Here is a 23,250-nt window from a genome sequence, read left to right on the forward strand (position 1 = left end):
TAACAGTTTAGGACGAGAGCAAGAAAAGTTGGATCTGGTAACTTCGGGTGGTCGAAAACATTTTAGCACCGTATATATCGAGCATCGCTTGACGAGCGCAGCCGACATCAGACTGATAGCGTGACCTTGAGTCACGCCATCTGTGGAGAGGCCAGTCAACGTTGTGAGAGGTCAGCGAAATTTCTCAGTCCTCCCACCGTCCCATGTCTGCCCACTCTATACCTTACGCATTACTTATTGGTTAACGCTCGTTTGCTCTAATCCACACCGCTGCCCTCCTTTCTCTTAACGTTATGCCTATGTTTTTTTTTGTTCCATTACTCATTGCGTCGTCTTTAGCTTCTCAAGTTTTAGCCTCCAAGATTCTGGCATAGGTCAGTGCGGGGAGGATGAACTGATTTATATGGTATTTATTCAAGGATTTCGGTACTCAGCCGGTCAACACTTGGGAGTGGCTTTCATAGAAGCTGCAATCCATTTTGATTCTTGTGGAAATTTCCATCTCATGATCCGAGTCCCCTGTGACTGAGTAGCCTATATAAACTTATTTTTGCAAAACCTCCAAAGGCTTACTGCCGATCACGAATTGTCCTCGTGACGGGCTATTGAACATTACCTTAGTCTTATACATATCAATTTTCAAGGAAGAAAGCAGACACTACAAGCACCGGTAAATAAATCCAACACTGACTTCAGGGAAGCCAACCTGGGTAACACAATCGCCGCAGTGCCAAGACGTGCGTCCGACACATTAAATCTTCAACCGTACCCTTAGACATTGTCAGCTCTCTTCACTGAACAGGACAATGTCCATCTGCAAGCCACAAGGTTTTCGCTCAGATGTTAACTTTTTATTGCGATATCAATTATATGGACACTTCAACCGGATTTCTGCCATCGGCGTCGCCGTCGCCGTTGCCGTCGTCGTCGCCGTGAGGTTCCGTATAGATAAAATCTTCGCCGCGCGCCGTATGCCCGAGCGGAAGCGTGCGGGGACGCGCGCTATCACGGAGAGCGAACGCACTCAATCTCCCACGCGCAAGCAAGGAAGCGGAAAGTCAGCGCCGAAGAGAGCGGGGGGGGGGGGGGGGCACTTCTACTCTGCCAACAACCGCGCTCGTCGCTCGCCCGCACAGTCTCTTATCTCTCCCACGCGCAAGCAAGGAAGCGGGAAGCCAGCGCCGGAGGGAGCGGGGGGGGGGGGGGGCGCATTTCTACTCTGCCAACAACTGCGCTCGTCGCTCGACCGCACCGTATCTTATCTCCACACGGCTCTGACCTTTATGCACTGTGCATTCGTCGCTCAGTTTCTGTTGAAGCGATAGACCGCACGTACCTTCGCCCGCTGCAGCGTATGGGCTTGCTGCCAGCGTTTTGACAGTCGTTGTCTGCAGTCATTCAGTGTGATCTATTCATGTTTGTTTGTGCGCGCTCACACCACGCTTGTTCATTCAGTTAGTAATAGTCGGGCCACATTTTTCAACGCACGCTACACATGTAATGCTGCCCGGATCGGCAGTGCAGCGCTACAGGTGTGTCCCTTCACACGCGCTGCCCACGGGAAGCGCTTCTCATCAACACCACCGTTTCACACGCGCCTTCTCGTGGTCATCGAGTCTCTCTTCATGTCGGTCTACTTACGCCGCAGCACACCTGCTTACTTAATCAGCTCATGTTTACTACAATTCATATTGCTACCAAAGCCGCTCACCTTACTTCGTATGACATTGCTGTGTTGCTATCGCATTCATTGCTTCGCCCTTAGGGCGAAACTGTCACATTTTTTCCCCCCCACGCCTAATCCTTCCCTGTCTAACAGCCTTAATACTTCTGAAAGGTGCAGTGACAACGAGAATAATCGACTATAAATAAATGTCATTATTTACAGCGTTAACAACAATTTTGCCTGGATATATCTATGCAGCTCTTTAGAAATCATACATCCCTACGTATCCTTGTATAAAAGCCTTAAGAAGTGTCTAGCTAAGTCAGTCCTTATTCCGAAGACAAAGGACATAGGACAAAAACTACAGAGAAGTCCCGGCGCCACTACACGGTCATTTGATGTTCTGAGGCTCGATCGGAGATATTTGTTCAAAACGCGTTCTGTTCAGTTGCTGCGACGTCACAATGTGGCAGTATACAAAATATTTTGAGAACGGGAGTGAGAGAGCAGTCAATCTGCAAGCGGTGAACCATTCCGTAGCCGCAGCCGCCGTCTGGATCCAATCCAATCCACCAGACGTTCTATGCAAAGCCAGTTTCGTAGCGAGCGGATCATCGCTCGAACTTCGATCATATCTCTCGTCGCGTTCTGCTCCTATCAGACGACATGCTCGTAATCAAAATGATTGACAGGAGCGTGTCGTCATTTTGAAGTCCCCGTAAACGACGAACTCTCCGGGCGTTTGTCATCCGGGGAGTTCACCGCTTCCCGATTGGCTGATCTCTCCCTCCCGCTGTCACAAATTTTGCATACTGCCACTTTGCGACGTTGCAGCGACTGAACAGAACGCGAAACGAACAATGATCTCCGACTATAATAATTATAATTATAAGTCAGAGATGTTATAATCGAGGGAATACATTTCTAATATCTTAGGGAAATAAATTTATAACTATTTATTTATGTATTTACTGTACCCTCAAGGCTCTACAGCATTGTAGAAGGGAGGGACACAGCAAAAACACTCGCACATTTCATAAATATCACTTTACATAATAAAGAAAACACAGCGACAGCCCACTTGAATTAAAGGTGAGTTTTCGTACCTCGAGCGTTTTTAGAGCGCAGCTCTTAAGCGCCCGTTCCTGCGTTGAGCGTCGGCGTGCCTCGGCGGCGTAACCGAGCGAAAGGGCACAGCGAAAAATGAAAGAGCGAACGCGGAGCGGGAGATGTAATAAGGCGAGAGCAAAGACAGCGCGAGAAGGAAAGCGGCGGAGGAGGGTGTAGCGGAAGCATGAGGAGGAAAGCGGAGGAAGCCACCTTGAAGCACCACCAGATGGCGCTCACATCCGCGCATCCGCGGCAGCGGCGTGATGGGGAAAGGAAAAAAAGAACCAGAAAGTTCGCATTCGCGCATGGCGCTCGCCGCAAGCGTTTCGCGGTTACGGAAATGTTTGCGGTTGCACAAGCGGTAGTTACCGGGAAGCGCCAACTGTGTGGCCGGTTTATATTAGCGCGGCATGTCGTGGCTCTACCAGTAAGTGCGGTGATCGGTGCCATGCCTCAATATATTGCGAAAGTGAAATGAAAACACGTATACGGCTGCGCTCAAATTTCGCATTAGGGAGTATCGTAATCGTCGGTGATTTCTGCTTTACAAGCTTCAAAGGTGTAATGGCGCAAAAGTGACATTATAGTATGGGAAGTTACAAAGACAGATGTACCACAGACGAACACGAGAACTTGCGAATGAAACGGTGGTAATATGACGAATCAAAGGCAGTATATCGAGTACATACATACCGATCACCAATAATGCCAGGACTTGCGTAAGTCGCTGTATCTTTGGAGAAAATGTGCCAGGGCGTGCCCATATAGGACGAGAAATGTTTCTGCGGTCATAGCGAGGTTTAGCTTAACCATCGATCACTATTTTTTAAAACTGATTCATGGATATTCACGGGGTTAAACATTCCGAACCAACGCTATAAGGCTATAATGAGAGCCAGCGTAGTAGAGCTATCCGGATCACTTTTAGCGTGCACATCAATCTAAGTTAAGTACACGAGCTTTTTTCTCATATAACTCAAATCGCAGAGGCCGGGTATCGATCCCGTGACCTAGTGCTCACCCGTAGAAAGCGTGACGCACGCACCGCCTGCAGCGGAACATTTTTTTCCCGCCATGCTTTTCAGCTTCATTGCAGGAAAAAAAAAAAGAGTTGTAGGGCGATTCAACGTCTAGTTGACGTCGATGAAATACAATGTCTTCCTGAGAGAGTTCGGGGTGAGAATGGGTTGCGTGAACCATAGAATTTAATCAGAGGTTCCCAGCGTCTCAAACGATAGCATCTACGACTTCGACCACAAGCGCAGCGTCCCAACGACAGCGCCTCAAAACACTTGCTGCCACGAGGGAAGAATGCGAGAACGCTCACCTTAACGCCGGTACCGCGAATACCGATACCACCAATTACCACTGGGAGCACCGGTACCAGACATATCTTCGGGACCGGTACATATTTTTTTTCCTTACTGCACTATCACCGGGATCGGCCACCCAAAGAGACTATAGAAACATACTCGATAGGTAAAGGTGCTGGTAACTCGTCAAGAAAGACCTTATCCTTAATATTATGGTTTGTAGAACATCACAATACTCTCTATTTCTCTCAATATCCGTGTCTTCGGACATGAATATCCGTGTCTTCGGCTTTTGCCATCGGGAACACGTAGTCAGAGAAAACGACGCTTATATTCGAGTAAACACGGCAGTTCTCGTGGCTCCACAGCCTGGCCACTCAAATAGGCTCTTGAATAGGCGACCCTCCATCGTGCTTCTTGCGCGGTCCTCTCTATAGCATCAAGCGACCCTGGAGTGTTAGGACGGCGCCACACGAAAGTCGAGCGGTGAGCACTAACCATCTCGGACCAAACGCGTGAGCTTATTCTTTGTTGTTTTCAAGAAGACGCACTTGTGCTTGTTAGCGAACAGTTGTTTCATACTTCGCCATGAAGACGCGTATAGCGGAATCGCGTGTGTAGCTTCGCAAGATGTGAAATCGAGCGCGGAATCAACATTTAGCTAACGCTTGTTCTCTTTGTGTAAGTTGGTATACTTGACACGCGCTTAAGTACCCCCCTCCCTCAAAAGTTTTCGGAACACGGGATCAGAGTAAAATCTTAATTTAATCTCAGCCTAGGCACAGGTCCTTCAACCGAACGGTAGAGTTGATACGAATTCTCCGTACAATCATCACATTCCTGACATACATTTCACACACTGTGGTGAAGTCGCGAGAAAACTTGTTCTCATTTTCTGTGCTCCGAAATATTCTGAGGCCGGCTGTACGTACCACGTTATTGAACCGTTACGACCTGTTCTCAGCACAATTATGTTTCAAGTGTTCTGGTTGAACTCTATAGGCCTCGTGAAACACTAAATAGACGATCAATTTGGGACCTTTTTCAATCGCACTTAATATACTCTCTTGAAATGGTACAGAATAACGCAGCACGTTTTATATGATCTATACTACCATCGCACTAGCAGTTACCACGTCGATGAAACGCACCCTTTCATTGCAGTCACTTGAATCACGTCTTACACTTTTTCACAAGATATATCATCATCCGGTTTCGAAAGGTCAGTTTGTTACGACCCTGTTTTATGTTTTGGCCCGTTTAGATCATTACCATAAGGTACACGTGGCTAATTGCTGCACTAACACTTTCTCTTATTATTTCGTCCTGCGCACGTCCAAAGACTGGAACCATCTTCCTTAGAATATCGTTTCCATTTCAAACTATGACTTGTTTTGTTCATCGATTCACAGTTATTTAAATAATAACGCGTGAAGTGAACGTTCATTTTATTTTTGCCTTGTTTGTATACACTGTACTGCGCATCGTATTTCACTTTTTTCAGTTATGTGAGCCTTGAAAATTGCATTTACATATGTGCCTGCAGATGTTTATACATTTGATGTTTTTTTGTTATCTTTGTGTACACCACTCCCCTCTGTAAAGATTTGTGCGCTTGAGGGTAAATAAATAAATAAATAAATAAATAAATAAATAAATAAATAAATAAATAAATAAATAAATAAATAAATAAATAAATAAATAAATAAATAAATAAGGTGACATTTGCACTTGAATGTTAACTATAGGTGCAATGATATGAATAAATTAGCAGACACGCTAGGTTTTCTCGCTGCCCAGTCATGAAATTTTAGCTGAGAAAGACTACAGCGTCTTGAAATTAATGAAGATGTTTACGGTTATTTGATTACAACGGCAATTTTGTTTACGATAGACACTGGGTGAACAAGGCCGGAAAACCGCACGCTGGAAGCCAACGTTTCGATAGAGAAAATGCTCACTAAGAACGCAAGCTGCTCTACTGAACATTTGCGTATGCGAATGGTGCTATATGCGTTTCCGATATTATTATTATACGGACATTTTACGGAATCACCACTAATTCCTTAAACTTTCTTGAATTTTCTACACCACTAATGTCAGAATTGAAGTATAATTTTTACTGTATAGTTATACCATGACATTGGAGTGGGAGCTACGAGGCAGCCTGCTCTGGTGGTCTATAGACCAAGGAGACGACGCTCTAACCACAGAGAAACACGCTAGGCGTACGCGCGTGCATTCGTACTAATCACCCTCCCGATTGGCTGAGACAAGCTGTACAACCTTCTCCGAGCGCAGACTGATTAAAAAGAAGGCGATGACGGTTGTTAAACGTTGTCTAGCATTCAGCGGGGAAAGCGGCGACTGCAGCATTATTAGAAAACGCTGTTGATATGTGGTCCATTTCGTGGTTATACCGTACCTATAGTATATATAGTATATAGTTATACCGTACCTATATAGGTTATACCGTACCTATATAGTTCTTCTGGGTGCAGTGCGGACTGTCATCTCTCTGTTTGTAAATTGACACCCCTTTCAGTGCAAAAGCAGAAGGAGCTTGACGAAAGGAGATATGCTTCTCTGTAGCTATCTGTTCTGCGTCTTTTTTGTCCTGCTGCAAGTTGGCTCATCTCTACGGTAAGCTCTCGCTCTGAAATGTTTCATTCTGCGCGCGGCTGTATATTTAAAGCGCACGCGGTATATAGCGCGGCAGCACAAAAAACGCATTCGCTTACCTGGCCGTTCACGTGGCTTGCTTACCTCAGAGCGCTTACCTATAGGTGCTTTCTAATGTCACGTACTGTCGCTGACTTTTAGGGGAAACACCTTGCTATTCGTTCGATCTTGCACAAAATTGTATCAAGTTTGAGGGGGGTGAAGGGGGCTGATTTGATGCCTAACGTAACGATAAGTATTAATAGATTTAGCGCAGCGTTCCCACTATAACGCTACCGATACGACTTTGGCTAGCTTGGCCCGTTGTTACCTAATTTGCGCACCGCATGCACTGCTGGATGGCGGCAGGTGATCGAGACGGTAGGGGTGACGGTATACGAAGAGCAATGAGCATTCGAATATACTTCGATTTAGGCTTCTAGCTATCAGCGCTTGTATACTAAATAGTTTTCCATAAGAATGCATGATTCTGAACGTGATGCATTGTAAGGCTCAAAACTATCACTTCAACACTCGGATAAAGTAAAAATGGGACAAACAGCCACTATACCAACTGTTTTCTGAGGCAAAAATGGAAGCACATACCATGTGTCCACCTGTAACTTAACCTAATAATAATAATAATAATAATAATAATAATAATAATAATAATAATAATAATAATAATAATAATAATAATAATAATAATAATAATAATAATAATAATAATAATAAAGAACTATACCTGCAGCTAAGCAAAGAACACTTTTGGAGATGCATTATTTGACCATCTTTATTATTTGGGCTCTCAAACGACGTGGCGTTAGGTTGGTCGGTGTGGTATAGCCTCCGTATTACATAGTAACGCTCTGTTGTTGCCCGTCTTCCACTTTGTGGGCTCCGTTCTGCGCACATGTGCGGCTATTTGGGCTCCCGCCTAAAACAAGCCATTGACCTGCGTGAGCCTTTGTAGTTGTCAGTGTGGCGTTTACCTGCTGCCTTTCATTTCATCGCTTTGGCAGACACGCTGATGTTTGCCACTTTGCCTTATATCGCTTTCTGTTGCTTTCCGCGTGTGGGCTTTATATACACGCGGATAGCGATAGAAGCGATTTGTTAATTTTGGTTCGAGAACACAGGTTGCAATTTTTAATACATGCCTAGAAACGTTCAATGTCAGTGAAACTGTAGCAACGGGCTCTCCAGAACATGAAGTGTTTTTCTTGTGATCTAGCTACTTTCTCTAGAAGCGGCCGGCTACTCGTCAGACGTTTATTACATCTTTATCGTTACGATGCGGAACTATTAGGTCTTTCAAAATATATTATTCATCTGAGTGAAAGTGTTACATCTCCTTGATGACGACTACTGGACCTTGATAAGCACAATAAAATCCCATTGCAATGCATATGCATCCGTGTGCCTGCTAGCCAGTAAAAACGCACTTTGCAGGCGTATATTCATAAATAATTGTGCGAGAACAATTTAACACTGTATTCGTTGAATAAGTGTAATGGCAGCGAACGGCCACCGCCACACCGTGACAACTCTTGTATATGTTGGAGTTAAGGTTATGAACATTCGCTTGCAAGCAAGAAGTTAAAGAAAAATTAAAAAAAAAGAAACATCAAAATCAAATTTGCTGCAGGCGAGCACCGACACGCTTCGGTGACGAGCACGTCGCCTCCATGGTCTGCCAAAGTAACTTGTTCTTCGCGTTTGTAACATATTATTGTGAGAAATCGCGCCTGTAATGCTTAAACCTTCGCATGATATGCGGAGCATTGCAATCATTGCGCTAAAGACAGCAACGTCCACTCTTGCGTTTCAGAGTCTATAACCAAGAGCGGCACAGCAACATCCTTAACACCATCTTCGAGAAGAACGCCTACGACAACAGCGTCCGGCCGCCGAGCGTCAATGGCACAGGTAACGAACCGAGCAAGGTTGAGAGAAACTGTGGATACACTGAAAGGGCTGCTCGGCTTCTTGTTGATATTTCCTTATATTCTAGTTCTCTTCGTTTTTGTAGGTTATTCAAGCGTTACGTTGCCTTTGCGTGTGTGTTTGGCTTTGATGCGGCCTTATAATTTTCTTGTGGTATACACCAAAACTGTGTGAAACCTCAGTTTCGTTTGTTCCACATTTAAAGCGATGTGTCTTTCTGTATATAAAGTGCCTTTGAAAGTGTTAACGCTAGTAGACTATTTTCTTCACTCTCTGTTTCAGGCTATGCATAAAATCATATTTTTTCATTTTATGTGCTCCCCCTCCCCCCCCAACACACACCTTTTTCTTTTTTTTAATTGCATATTACTGCCACATATTTGGTAGCTAACTGCTAAATAGCTGTAAAGCACGCACTTAAGTTAAGGTCAAATAAATAAATAAATAAATAAATAAATAAATAAATAAATAAATAAATAAATAAATAAATAAATAAATAAATAAATAAATAAATAAATAAATAAATAAATAAATAAATAAATAAATAAATAAATAAATAAATAAATAAATCCTTCCATTTTGGCTTAAGTTTGCTCTGGAAAAGCACATTGAAGCACCTGTGTTAGTGCAAGTACAGTACTAGTGGCAATTAAGAAACGAAGCCACTTGTGCTCTCGACCGGTTGCACGGCTGCAGGCTGAATGAAGGTTCTCAAGAGAGAAGCGAACTCCACCGTGCTCTGCTAAACTTTCCGACTCCAATACAGCGTGCTTCTCGACGTTGCACGTAATATGCTGCACGGGTCGGAATAATGAATCTGTATTGTATTCCAATTTTATATCACTTTTCGTACTATGCGGCTATACTCGGCGTCTCCCCGCCTACACCATCACGAGGATCGACCAGTCCGAAGCAGTGGACTGTGAGATTGGGGTGAAAATGAAGCAAACAGAATCGCTGAAAGTATACCACTCTGCAGGGCTACAAGTAAAAGCTCGTACGCTCTAATTGGTTTTATTTATTCTGCCAACCAACAATTCGCTCGAACTTGTGCGCCGTCGCCTAAACATGTTTTTTTTTCTTCTTTTCTCTTCCCCTAACCCTTACGTGATTCAAAAGGTCCTGTTCGCGTCGAGGTGAGCATGTTCGTCCTCTCCGTACCCGAGGTGTCGGCAAAGCATATGGTAAGCAAGACCTCGTTATGTTGTCTATATGGTGCCACTTACGGGGATAACGGTACACCGCGGAGTCCTGCTCGTAGTGGTGATCATGGTCAATGAGGTTGTAAAAATCGTTGGTGTGGCACTCACCACAACCCCATAAAAAAAGGTCGCCGCGCCAGTGGAAACCAGCGCAGAGTCTGAATACTTTTGATATTGCCTCAAATAACATATTAAGAAGCATTTGTGGGCAGCTTAAGCGCTGCTGCGAAGTCGGCGGTCCGAGCGGCTACGAGGGTTCCATGGCTGGTGTCGGGCCAAGTGCCGGGAGAAGGAGATGTCCAGAGCGATGAGAAAAGCGTTTCATATACAAATGTACATCATAGTTTAAAAGAAGGGCTACATGATGATCGGAGCTTACTACATGCTAAGTCGTTGCATGTTCGAGCGTCTACATGGTCGAGCGTCCACACAACACTCAAGCTCGGCTTTTATTGCGATAGCAATTATATGGACACTCCAAAGCGGATTTCTGCCGTCGTCGTCACCGTCGCTGTGAGGTTCCGTATGAGGTCAAACGGCGATGAAATAGTCGCCGCACGCCGTATGCTGTATGTGCGAGTGAAAGCGCGCGAGGGACGCGCGCTAAATTTACGGGGAGCGAACGCACGGCGGAGAGCAAACGCGCGTTCTGCGCCGTGCTCCCTGAAGGGCTGCAGAAGTCAGCCCTTCAGGGCTGACTTCTGCATATATATATATATATATATATATATATATATATATATATATATATATATAGAGCAAACGCGACTTCTTTCGTCGCGCGAAGGGTCGTGGGGGGACGGGAATGAGAAGAAAGAATTTAGAAGGAAAAATCTGTACGACAACACAAAGGGCAGTGACTTGCTATTTGAGGCTCGAGCCGGTTGCCTAAGGAACAAATATTCGGAAGTCGATGAGGCATGTGTATGCTGCAGTAAAGATCCAGAGACCACTCAGCACATCCTAATGGAATGCGACGGGATCCACCCAGCGAGAACCGTAGGTAACGTGCACCTCCCAGAAGCGCTAGGGTTTAAAGTGGAAGGAAACATCAACAGATTATATAGAACATGTATAGTATGAGGTAGAACACCCGACTTCAAATCTGAAGGTCGTAAGTTCGAGTCCTGCTCCAGTCCACTACATTTTCAGGCATGGAGCGGTGCCTGACACCGGCAAAAAAAAATATTGCCGAGAGCTAGTGGGGCTATACTAATTCAGGTGCAACCAAACTAGGCAGGCCCACTAAGCTTCATCAAAGTCACTCCCTCATCAGAACAGGAATTGGCCTCCCTGGTGCAGTATTCGGCCACTACCTCCCTCATGACTCCGACAATTAACACATGGCCCTCAGTCCCCAGTGGCTGCGGAGCACCTGACCAAGGCGGCGGTCAGACCTGCGACGTGGCAGAGGGTGCTAAGAATCTCTGGGTTCGAACAGGCCGCCAATGGAAACTGAACCTGGCAACGTTCAACACGCGCACCCTCTCGAGTGAGGCTAGCTTAGCAGGAGTATTTGAGGAATTATCAGGCATTGCCTGGGATATATTATTGGCCTTAGTGAGGTTAGAAGAACTGCTGAGGCTTACACAGTGCTGACTAACGGCCACGTCCTCTGCTACAAAGGTCTTCCAGATAAGAGAGAATCCGGGGTAGGATTTCTAGTTCATAACAACATAGCGGGCAACATTGATGAATTCTACAGCATTAGTGAGAGGGTAGCAGTCGTCGTAATAAAGCTGAATAGGAGGTACAAAATGAAGGTAGTACAAGCCTACGCCCCAACTGCAGTCACGATGATGAAGAAATAGAACAGTTTTATGAAGATGTCGAATTAGCAATGAGAAAGGTGCAAACTCAGTATACTGTAGTCATGGGCGACTTCAATGCAAAAGTGGGCAAAAAGCAGGTTGGTGAGCAAGCAATTGGCAACTACGGCATCGATTCTAGGAATGTAAGAGGAGAGATGTTGGTAGAATTCGCGGAAAGGAATAGGCTGCGAATAATGAATACATTCTTCAGGAAGCGCAGCAACAGGAAGTGGACCTGGAAAAGCCCTAATGGAGAAACCAGGAATAAAATAGATTTCATACTCTCTGCTGATCCAAGCATACTGCAGAATGTAGAAGTGTTAGGTAAGGTAAAGTGCAGTGACCATAGGTTAGTGAGGTCTAGGATTTCTCTCAATTTGAAGAGAGAAAGAGTGAAATTAGTCAAGAGGAAACAGGCCAACCTAGACGCAGTAAGGGTGAAAGCAGACCAATTCAGGCTGGTGCTCGCAAACAAATATGCAGCTTTAGAACAGGAAGATGAAGATAACATAGAGGTAATGAATGAAACCGTAACTAGTCTGATCTCACAAGCAGCAATTGAAGTAGGAGGTAAGGCACCAAGGCAACCAGTAGGGAAGCTCTCCCAAGAAACAAAGGACCTAATTAAGAAACGTCAAAACATGAAACCGAAAACATGAAACTCAAGAGATCAGATAGTATTCGCTGAACTGTCGAAGCTGATCAACAAGAAGAAAGTAAGGGATATTCGAAATTATAACGTGGGAAAGATTGAGGAAGCCGTAAAATATGGACGCAGCATGAAATCAGTAAGAAGAAAGCTTGGCATAGGGCAAGGGAAGATGTATGCACTGAAAGATAAGCATGGTAATATCATCAGCAATTTAGATGACATAGTAAACGCAGCGGGAGAATTCTATACTGACCTGTACGGTTCCCAAGACAGCCAAGCTAATTCCATTCGAAAAAGTGATGAACCGGATACAGAAGCTCCTTCTATAACTAGCGACGAAGTTAGAAGGGCCTTGAAAGACATGACCAGGGGAAAAGCGGCTGGAGAAGATGGAATAACAGTAGATTTAATCAAAGATGGAGGAGATATGCGGGAAAAGCTTGCAGCCCTTTATACGCAATGCCTCACAACTTCATTTGTACCAGAGAGCTGGAAGAACGCCAACATTATACTTATCCATAAGAAGGGAGACGTTAGAAGGGAGACGTTAACGATCCCCCTGGTGGTCAAAATTAATCCGCAGTCCCTGACTATACGGCGTGCCTCATAATCAAATAGTGGTTTTGGCACGTAAAAGCCCAGAATTCATTGATTGCGCTTTGAATGTCCCTTTATATTTTGAAGACTTGAAGTGCCACCGGGGTGTAGTAATAGCGTAGTAGAAGCACTACTACGCGAGTAGTAGCTGTCCTAACTATACTCACGACACTCCACCCAGGACTACACGATACAGGCGTACTTCAGGCAGAGCTGGCTCGATCCTCGGCTGGCGTTCGACGACCGCGCCGGTGACGTTCAGTATGTCACCCTCCACGACGCCGAGAAGATCTGGACGCCAGACGCGTTCTTTTCCAACGAGAAAGAGGGCAACTTTCACAATGTGCCCCGGCCCAATTTATTCGTCCGCATCTTCCCGACGGGACGGGTTTTGTACAGCGCGAGGTAGGTGCTACTCTCCTGTAAAAATGTAGAAAAAGATTGTCAAATGTGTTTATAGGTTCCGAGTAACTTTAGTTATTACACGCTCGAGTTCGAGGTGGTTCATATAGTTGAACCTGCGGTGTTCTTAACGAGATATGATGCCTATTCGACTTTGTAATGTCCGCGTTGTGCATAGATCTGCCCGCCGTACACAGTTGAAAGACGATCAGTCGCAGAGCATTTGCCAAATTTTAACAATCAACCATTGCTGGGTCCTCGTCGTCGGCGAGATGTTGTAAAGGATACCAAAACAAATTTCGGCACGAAAGTGGCTTTGATTTGAGACCTTGAATAGAATTCATAGACTTCGCCGTGTCATGTACATTGAGACCCCCCCCCCCCCTTTTTTTTTTTTTTTCCATTTCATGCTACTCCCATTTGTCTTTCCCAGTACGTTGCTTCCAGTAACTTTTATGTTGTGGAGACAAAACAGATGACAGTAGCCCAACAACAAAGTATGACTGGAACCAACAAGAAAACTTTAAACAAACATAATTATGTATCAAGGCGAACAGATCATGATTTACACATACCAGGGTACATTGCTTAGTAGCTGGTGAGAACTTCGATTTAGGCCGACCTCTCAGCTCTTACATCGTAATAAATGTATCTTTCTCTCTCTATCTCATAATTCTCAGTACTACATCATTTATCAAATCACAGGTCGTCCTTTGTAATTAATCCCAATTCTATACCATCATTCTTAGGGTAGTAAATAGTTATTATTAACAAAGCATTAACAAGCATGCGAAGCTCTCATATCTCTCTGTGTCACTTTGTTTTACAAGCCTTCCGATTAGTTTTTCTAACTAAAGATACGGAGAACATTCGGAAACATTCGCAATGTTTTCGTTAACTACCATAAAAATCAGATTTTAATAGTGCGCGTTAAAGGTGACTGGAAACAAGACGAAGTTTGGGCAGTAGGACACGATAATTGCCCTTATTTATATGCAGAGCTTTCGATTTTGAATCGTCAAGCTAACTACTGTGTGGACGAAACAGGTGGCAGTAGCCTAATAACATAGTATGACTGGAATCAACAAGGAAACCTAAAGATAACATCATTATGTATCAACGCGAACTCATCACGATTTGAACATTCGGAGCTGCACGTATAGGAGAAAAATGTTTGCAAGCTCATTTTTTCAAGTAATTAGACAAGCCAACTTATAGGCAACTGCGTTTTATCAACAAACGTGTGTTTTATTCAATGTTGTGACTGCGCGTGTTGAAACCCCCTTGGGCACAGTGAGATGAGCACTGAATGAAGGAACTAACGAATGAAGAAGGTATAGGATACCATAATAGCGCTGCGCTCCCGTTTGTTTTGTCCTGCCGAGTAGGTTGATATTCACTGTCGAAACTGCATTCTCGCAGGAATACGAATATTATTTTGACGGCCCCGCAAGGAACGCCGGCAAAGGCTAACTTCCATCATGTTCAGTAATTTTCCTTTAACTTGTCAGTGATACACACGCAGAGTTGATTTACGAACACCCTCGAGTTACAACAGTCACTGACACCACAGTCAAATTGAGGTAGCAAAAAGAAGACACGCTTTCGGATTGTACAATCTTTTAGTTGTTATAGAATTGTTGGGCCCAGCGGTGATGCGGTAAGTGTCCCGAGCACTTACTCATTACCACTTGGCATAACTCCCGCTCCCTAACATTCGCTGTCTCAGCACAGCGGTGAACGTACGTGGATGGATAGGGGGCATGCGATTCTGCATGCAGCATTGTTTGTTGCACAGTGCTCGCTTTCAAGCAGCACGCTTAAGCCACACAAAACAACCAACGACGAAGCGAGAAACTCGAATGTACCAACTTCACTGTGCTGTTGATTATACGACGTCGGTGCAGTGACTTCGCGGTATACTGTTGACTATGCGTTCAATATTCGTTTCCAACAGACTCACGCTAAAGCTGTCGTGCCCGATGAACCTGAAGAGGTACCCCTTTGACATGCAGAGTTGCTCAGTCATCATACCAAGCTGTGAGTATAGTGTCGCATTTCCTGGCCCACGACTTCCTGTATACTTGATGCTCGTACTCTCACTGTAGAAATGTTTTCTGCAGGACGAGCTTTACATGCGTGTGGGGTGACTATGGTCTCTATACTGACTGTCCCGTGAGAGCATGCGTTCACCGCGGCCTTTCCCGCCTTTCTCTGTCTCATTCTCTCATACTTCTATTCTACTCCCCCAGCGTAGGGTAGCCAACCAGACGCTTTCGTGGTTAGCGTCCGTGCCTTCTGTCTTCCTTTCAAAGCGAGTAGCTTTATTTGGCTCTTTCGCTCACTTTCGGGGTCGGAGGTTGGAACAATGACGCTGACGCAAAAGGTGTGCTCGCACGGTGGGGCGCGTTGCACGACCGTTGCACGACCGTTTTTTGCATTGCGCCTCCATCGGACTGTTGTCGTCAAGGTCTGGAATTGAATCCGCTCATCACGGGAAAGTTCTAAGGCCTAAGCGAGGAGGTAAAACTTCGGTCATTTAAATTGAACCTCGGTAAATGTAGCGAGTGTATTTTGTTGGTTAGCAACGGTTAATGCGTTTGTGTTCCTGCACGGCAGACAAATACACGACGGAGGACATTGTGTTCGCCTTCATATTGCACAAACCTGTGGAGTTCTACGACGGCCTTCTCATGAGGAACTACAAACTGACTCAACACCTACTGGGCCGTTGCACGAGTCGAACGATCACAGGTACGTGGCATTTATTCGTACGTTTATTGGGTACAGTTAGAGTTACTGTATATGCATATACAGTAACTCTAGGCACAGTAGTATTGGTTTGATCGCCTGCTCCTGACGCCAAGCGGAGAGCAAGCGCTCTTCTTTACTGGGCCTTAGTGCTGGCCTAAAATAAAGTTTCTTCTTCCTCCTTGCAGGCAGCTTCTACCTACCGCCATTCTTCCTAACCTACCGCTTCTACCTAACGCAGCCAAGAGCTGCGTTGCCTATTACCTCTAGACTAAAAAAAAGCAACACACACACACACACACACACACACACACACACACACACACACACACACACACACACACACACACACACACACACACACACACACACACACACACACACACACACACACACACACACACACACACACACACACACACACACACACACACACACACGGAGAGAGAGAGAAATAGAGAATAATGAGAACGGAAAGAATACATTTAGTGAAATACGAGAGGCCAGAAATCAGGGTCGTGCCATGACCTGACATACTCGTGAGCCTCTAGACAACATATCAGGCGAAATCCCTATTACATAAAAAAAAGGCGGTTTCATATTTTGCAAGGAAAGCTTGTCGCTAGCTAGCGCCTGCTTGTTTACATTAAACTCAAAAACTCTGCTTAATGAGAGAGATAGAGAGAACTCTGATTTTTCTTTTTTTATGAGCAATAGTGAAGTTATTTGCTTTCTTGTGAAGCTAAAAAACACTGAGTGTCTGAAATCCCGAGAGCAATTCAATGTATTGAATAAGAATGCCCCCATCAGCGACTGGCTACATGTGGAGCTGCTTATAGGCGCCGTTATGCGAAACAAAGGCGTATTTCTCGACCTCACTGTGCTTGATGCACACTTGATCGACTGGACTATTATATATATAAGCATGAGCGTTGTTAAATTGCGGCCATTTCACGCGCAGTAATTGATTTTTACTCCCCACTAATATCCAGTTACGCTGCGCGGTAAAGGACGAGAAATGGCGTCGCGAGAAGCATGAACGGCAATATCGGGGTGTAGGACCCGCTACAGGTCGTGCGACAACTCCGAACACGAGCGAAGTGGGTCGGTATGCTTTCGAATGACATTATGTTTAGTACGCTGCATGAAGAGAGAGGGAGAGAAAAACATTTATTTAGACCATCGAGATCGTTGATCTTGAGGACGAGTGGGTGGTGTCCTCATTCCAGGACTCCACTGGCCATGGCTGCTCGACGTACTTGCTGGACGAGAGCTTCTTGTCCGACCAGCGTATCGCCGGTCAGCTGTACCTCCCACCGCTCAAAGGACGTGTTAGGCTGCTTTAAATGTTCAGGTTTGCCCCCGCACCCCCACGAGATGTGAAAGAGTGTAGGGCGTGTGTCGCCGCACCAGGGGCAGATGCCGCGATATGTTTGTAGGTATATTTTGCTGTATCTGTGTAGGTTTGGGAATGTGTTTGTTTGGATAAGTCTGAGGGCTATTGCCTCTTCAGTGCTGAGTTTTTTGTGAGGGGGAGGATAAATCCTGCGGTCAAGTGGCTGGATCTCGAGTCAGTCGCAGTAATTTGATGGCAGGGGCACAAAGGTAAAGGGTGGGGATTGATGAGATGATTGGTTTTGCCCCGCTCGGTTAATTAGCGCTCGAGCTAAGGCGTTTGCACTTTCGTTCCCCTCCAGTCCCGCGTGACCCGGCGTCCACGTGATTTGATGGGATTCTTGCAGCCTCGGGCCTAGAATCTGAGCCGCCAGCACCGGTGTACGTCCGTTGGTAAAGTTGCGGCAGGCCTGTTGCGAGTCGGTAACGACATGAACTTCCCTGCCCACCCTGTCATGTTGCTTTATTACTAGCGCCGCGGCTATGGTCTCAGCCGCAGCTGGGGTCTTTTCCCTGACGGAGGCCGCGAGGGTCAAGGAGTTGTCTCTCCCATTCACGGCGGCTACCGCGAAGAGGCCCCCTGCAGGGTACGCCGCCACGTCCACGTACGTTACGTACGGGTCACCCTTGAATTGTCGGCGCTGTCTGTCGACCCGCGCCTTGCGTCGTCCTTCGTGGAGTACATGACTCATATGCTTTGGTATGGGGTTCGCCGTGATCTTGCTTCTGACCTCGGGCGGGAGTGATCGTTGCCCACCGAGGGCACGAAGCTCCGTTGCCGTGCCGGTCCGGTGGAGGATGGCTCTGCCCGCCGCCGTGTTCTGTAGTCTGGCTTTTTGCGAAGCCATAACCGCGTCCGACAGCTCAGCGAAGGTGTTGTGCATGAAGAAACATCGGTAGGCAAACAGCTTCACGAATTAGCTCGAGTGTACTTCTCACTGGGCACCCGCCGTGGTTGCTCAGTGGTTATGGCCTTGGGATGCTGAGCACCAGGTCGCGGGATCGAATCCCAGCCACGGCGGCCGCATTTCGATGGGGGCGAAATGCGAAAACGCCCGTGTACTTAGATTTAGGTGCACGTTAAAGAACCCCAGGTGGTCGAAATTTCCGGAGTCTCCCCACTACGGCGTGCCTCATAATCAGATCGTGGTTTTGGCATGTAAAACCCCATAATTTTTTTTACTTCTCACTGGGCAGTAGACGTAGCGCAATCCGGACGAAATTTTGTAGCCATTCATCGTTCCATAGTTTCAGGAATGTAATTGAATGTAGAAAAAAAATCCACCTAGTATAAAGAAAGGGGTTTATAATTCACTACAAAGCGCTGTTTAAGTTTCTGCAAGACACGAAACTAGACGAGTGTCTCTTGTAGGGCCAACGTCTGCTGTACATAAGCACTCACCACTCCTCTTATCATCATCATCCATCCATCCCAGTATACACTAGCTCAGGTCGACCTCTCTGTCTTTCCTATCAATAAAATCTCTCTCTCACATTAGGCGACAAAATAATAATTGACAGCACACACTTGGCACCAAGTGTGCCCTGTCACATCTGTTTTTGTCCTCGTCCGCATCACGCTACTACGTCCGCTGCTCATAGTGGATCACCAGTAAGCCAAAATGGCCACCTTATAGTGAAGTACATTCCCACTTGGAGAAACAATATCGTCAAGCGTCTCTCGCCTGAAGCGTGGGAAGCAATACTCCGGCACCCGAGCCTGGAGGTTCAACATCGGGCCATCAAAAGAGCCGAGGAGGTGGCTGTAAGGCATCGCCTTTTAGCCACATCCCTCCGCCCCCCCCCCCCCCCCCCCGCCACACACACACACACACTAAGCCAAATTGACAAAATAAAGTTGTTTCCTTCTCCTCAAGCGTCATTCAAATTGCGAAATTTGCTCGCACATTTGATGACACTTGCTCGCACACTTGATGAAGATACACCCCTATCGATAAGAAGCATGCCGAGTGATTGTGCTTCGGCAAAGAGGAAGGCAACAGCCTCTGCTCGACCCTCATGAGGGATTAGAGAAGCCCGCCAATCGAGCCTCCTCGCAGGTGACTACTCCTGCCTGCGGGTCGAGATCTGGTTCCAGCGTCTGTCGCGGCCCCTCGACCTGCTGGTGTTCATCCCGTGCGCCATGTACGTGGTCCTGTCTTGGATCCCCCTCTGGCTGGACAACACCGGTGCAGCCACGCGAACGCGCCTGGCGGTTCCCGCTCTGGTGCTGATCGCCATGGCCTCGACAGTGTCTAGGCTCCAGCAGTCCGAGTTCCCTCGTACCAGCTACACCAAGGCCGTGGACGTGTGGACTGCAGTGACACTCGCCTTCGTGATCGCCCTCTGGATCGACGTGGCGATCGTCGAGCTCGTCGTTCGCTGTCGTCGATGCGGGACCGGGAAGACGGTGGCGCCGGTGCCAAAGGCCGACGGCAAAAACGTCGGTGAAGCGGATGCCATCGAACTTGTGGTTAGCGGAACGCTAGTTTTGTTTGACTATATTTTTTATGCCCGGAATGCCTAAGACGATTTTGAGGATGCGCCGGAGTGCCGGCATCGTTGACTGAGGAGTTTTCTAATCGCAATAACCAGTTCATGCGCTCAGAGTGATTGGTTCACGTGAAAATAGTCGTGCAGACCGTTAAGGGTTTCAAAAACTTGTTATCTGGGCGTAACCACGCGCAAAGGTACAAACATGGTCTTACTACAGCCCGAGATGGCAGCGTCCATGAATTGAAACTACAGAAGTGTTTATAAGGTGACATAGGAGGTAAAATGGAACCGAGCTTTTGCAGTCTTACGCTTATCGTGAAATCTCGCCGATACCACACAGTCTCACATATATGTTGCCCAAAATGGTCAGTCCCTCGCCTTTGAGTAAGAGGACGAGTAAAACTTTACGCCACTTATCGGGAGTCGAGCCCAGAATCCTTCAATTCCGAAAACGCTTCTGTGCAAGCTACTGAGACAGGAGATAGGACAGTCAATGGGCTTTTTGTTATTCCGTTGGAAGCGTCAGCGGAACGGCCTGCGGCAACAAGACATAACTGTATTCTCGCTATGAGGTACCTTTCTATAGAAACTATATGGCAACTATATACAGCGAGAAACTATATAAAATTTCGATAACCTATAAAGTTTCTCGAGAAACCTTTCGTCCCACCTATCTTTGCAGGAAGGTGCGAAGAGTGCCGCAAAGAATGGTCCAGTGCGGCACAACTACCAAGGAACCTGGCAGACCCCTATCAGGAACTGGCTGAAAGCACCGCGGTCGACCGCCGACAAAGTGGACCTCGGCTCTCGCATTGTGTTTCCAGTCGTATTCTTGCTTTTCGTTGTGGTCTACATCCGGAACTACGCAGTCAAGGCGGACGTTCGCGAGGACTGGATCTGACACCGTGTGCCACGGTGGCGGCGGAACCTGCGCGAACCGGCAGCGGTTCATGCTTGCCATCCGTCATCGCGCGCTGGTAGACTTGCACGCAGGCTTCAGTAGAGCGCACGCGTTGTAACTTCACAGCTGGAGAAAGCTTTAGAGAAAGCACGCACGCTGAGACGCTGCACTTGTACGCTTAATTGCATGCACAGAATGCTTGTGCATTGTTCGTTCAGACGCGGCGAACAAAACACCTTGCTGCAAGTGTGTCGTTATTGCTCTGTTGTAAGAAGAAAAGAAAGAAAGAAAGAAGAAGACGAAGAATATGAATAAATAAATGAATAAATAAATAAGTACTACCAACTAAGGTGTGTCAAAAGGCTTTTTCCTTCGGTTTTCATTTTTTGGGGGCTCCGAATGTGCGTAATGTATACTTGATTGTCGGCATGTATACTTCTCGTCAACGATAAGAGAGAGAGAGAAAAAAAAGGGGAAGGAAAGACAGGGAGGTTAGCTATTGTAAGTACTGGCTGGCTACCCTGTGCTGGGTAAAGGGAATTAAAAGGTGATAGATGAAGCAAACAAACAAAAAATCACCGATGATTACGATACTCCCTATTGCGAAAATTGAGCGCAGCTGTATACGTGTTCTCATTTCGCGATATAACGGCTGGCGCGGACAATCTGTTTCCTGCGGCACATTGCAACCGAGCGAAGTATGGTGCGACTGCCTCGCTAATCTGGAGATCGCGAGAGCCAGCACGTGGGTGTGACGCGTGGGCGCGATTCACAGCAGCCGCCGCCGAACAGACCTCGCAGACGACGCGCGCTACTCCGGCGCCATCTCGTAGCCATCGTCACCACCATACGCTTTTATTCTCACGCTTTCGCCGTACCCTCCTCCGCTTTCCACCTTATGGTTCCTCCTCTCCGGTTTCCTCCTCGCGCCTCTTCGCTTCCGCCTTTTTTTTTTTTTTCATCCCCCGCTGCGCTGCGCGTTCGCTCGGTTACGAGGTAGGATGCCGACGCTCGCCGCAGGAACAGGACGCCTGAAAGCTGCGCTATAAAATAAAGTGACTTGTCAACGATAAGCAGGCAGTAAAACAGACCCGCGAGAATACAATCAGTAATCGGCTGAGAATGCAGGAGGCAAAAGCGTACTGCGTCTCCTGAATGTTGCGAGCTTCCTATATATAGGGATGTCGCAGGCACGGAAAGCGGATGTACCAGTGGTTCAGTAACAAAGAAATGTGCTCTTATCGCGCACCTGAGCCGCTATTATTGGCAGGCTTGATGATAAGCATACACGCCGCACTACGGTGGTTTTAAGAGCGTCTGAGCACATAGAGGAGGGGCGGAGGCGCCTCCGCCTCCCTGTTTCGGCACTAGCTTGCTGTGACGTCACAGATTTTGCCAGCATCTGCTCGAAGCGAGTTAATTTCTCGTCGGCATACATGGCCTACAATGTGTCCTAAAAATGGCTGAGACTTGGCTTAGCAAGTTTCGAGAGCTTTTACTAATCCACAGCGGTCTAAATACAAGAATATTCTTTGAAATGCGTGGCGCCGCACTGATGTACCGGCGCTGAGGTTTCGGCGCGAAGTTCAAAACTTTGATCTCCATTTTCGTTTCTAGTACTCTCAGCATACTACCGTGAAATTAACGAAAATAAAGTTCTGGGAGGATTATTTTTTTCAGTCAAAACGGAGTTGGCGTTCCTCTTTGGTGTCGTCGCTTTAACGGCCAGGCCGGGAGGCAGATAAGTTGTTAAACAAATATCGACGTTTCACCCGAAAGGCGAAGCATCAATCGCGATAGCAAATTAGTAGAGAGCTATACGGAGTAAGGATAGCAATTTCACGGCCCCTGGTTAAAAAAAAAAAAAAAAAAAAAGGTGCGGCCCGTTGCGTGGCACCGAAACGGCGTCTCGGGCCTAGTTCTCCTCGCGCCCGCTCTGGCACCACTGCTCGGGTACAGCTAGGGAGCCTACATTCAAACGCTGCGTTGCATGTATAGGCTCCCTAGGTACAGCCGTTCACGGAGAAGCGTTTCCACAGCCGCGTTGGTACGCGCGACAGTGACTCTAATGAGGCCGTCAATAACGCGTTTTATAGTTGCACATTACAGGTTGAATATTGAAGTCGTTATTAGAAGTGCCGATTACACCACATATGTGAAAAGTCTGCCCTAGGAGTGCCAATCTTTTGCAGAGTGAGCCTCAATGCACTCCATGAAGCCTGCCCGCTCGACTCACCTGAAATGAAAAGAAGTGCTCTATTACGAATAATCGGGAGTGGATTTACGTGTTTCTTCAAGACGACTTTAAGACGATGGATCGCTTTTATTTACAAGATGATGAATGCG

At 46.6% G+C, this 23,250-nt stretch overlaps 1 protein-coding gene across 2 annotated transcripts; it reads left to right on the forward strand.

Moving 5' to 3' along the window:
* Positions 1-4,521: 4,521 nt before the first annotated feature.
* LOC119455814 (glutamate-gated chloride channel-like) lies at positions 4,522-21,241 on the forward strand. Of its 2 annotated transcripts, none has more exons than XM_037717288.2 (9): positions 4,522-4,604; positions 6,635-6,732; positions 8,582-8,679; positions 9,817-9,881; positions 13,141-13,364; positions 15,319-15,401; positions 15,981-16,115; positions 19,568-19,980; positions 20,686-21,241. In XM_037717288.2, the coding sequence occupies exons 2-9, from the start codon at positions 6,668-6,670 to the stop codon at positions 20,902-20,904; spliced, it is 1,302 nt and encodes a 433-aa protein (XP_037573216.1). In that variant the 5' UTR covers positions 4,522-4,604; positions 6,635-6,667; the 3' UTR covers positions 20,905-21,241. The 2 variants fall into 2 exon arrangements, with proteins under 2 accessions (XP_037573216.1, XP_049525295.1); XM_049669338.1 differs by lacking the exon at positions 4,522-4,604 and adding an exon at positions 5,239-5,311.
* The last annotated feature ends 2,009 nt before the right edge of the window (positions 21,242-23,250 follow it).

Source organism: Dermacentor silvarum, chromosome 6 (genome assembly GCF_013339745.2).
Source record: "Dermacentor silvarum isolate Dsil-2018 chromosome 6, BIME_Dsil_1.4, whole genome shotgun sequence".
In the NCBI taxonomy this organism is placed as follows: Eukaryota; Metazoa; Arthropoda; class Arachnida; order Ixodida; family Ixodidae; genus Dermacentor; species Dermacentor silvarum.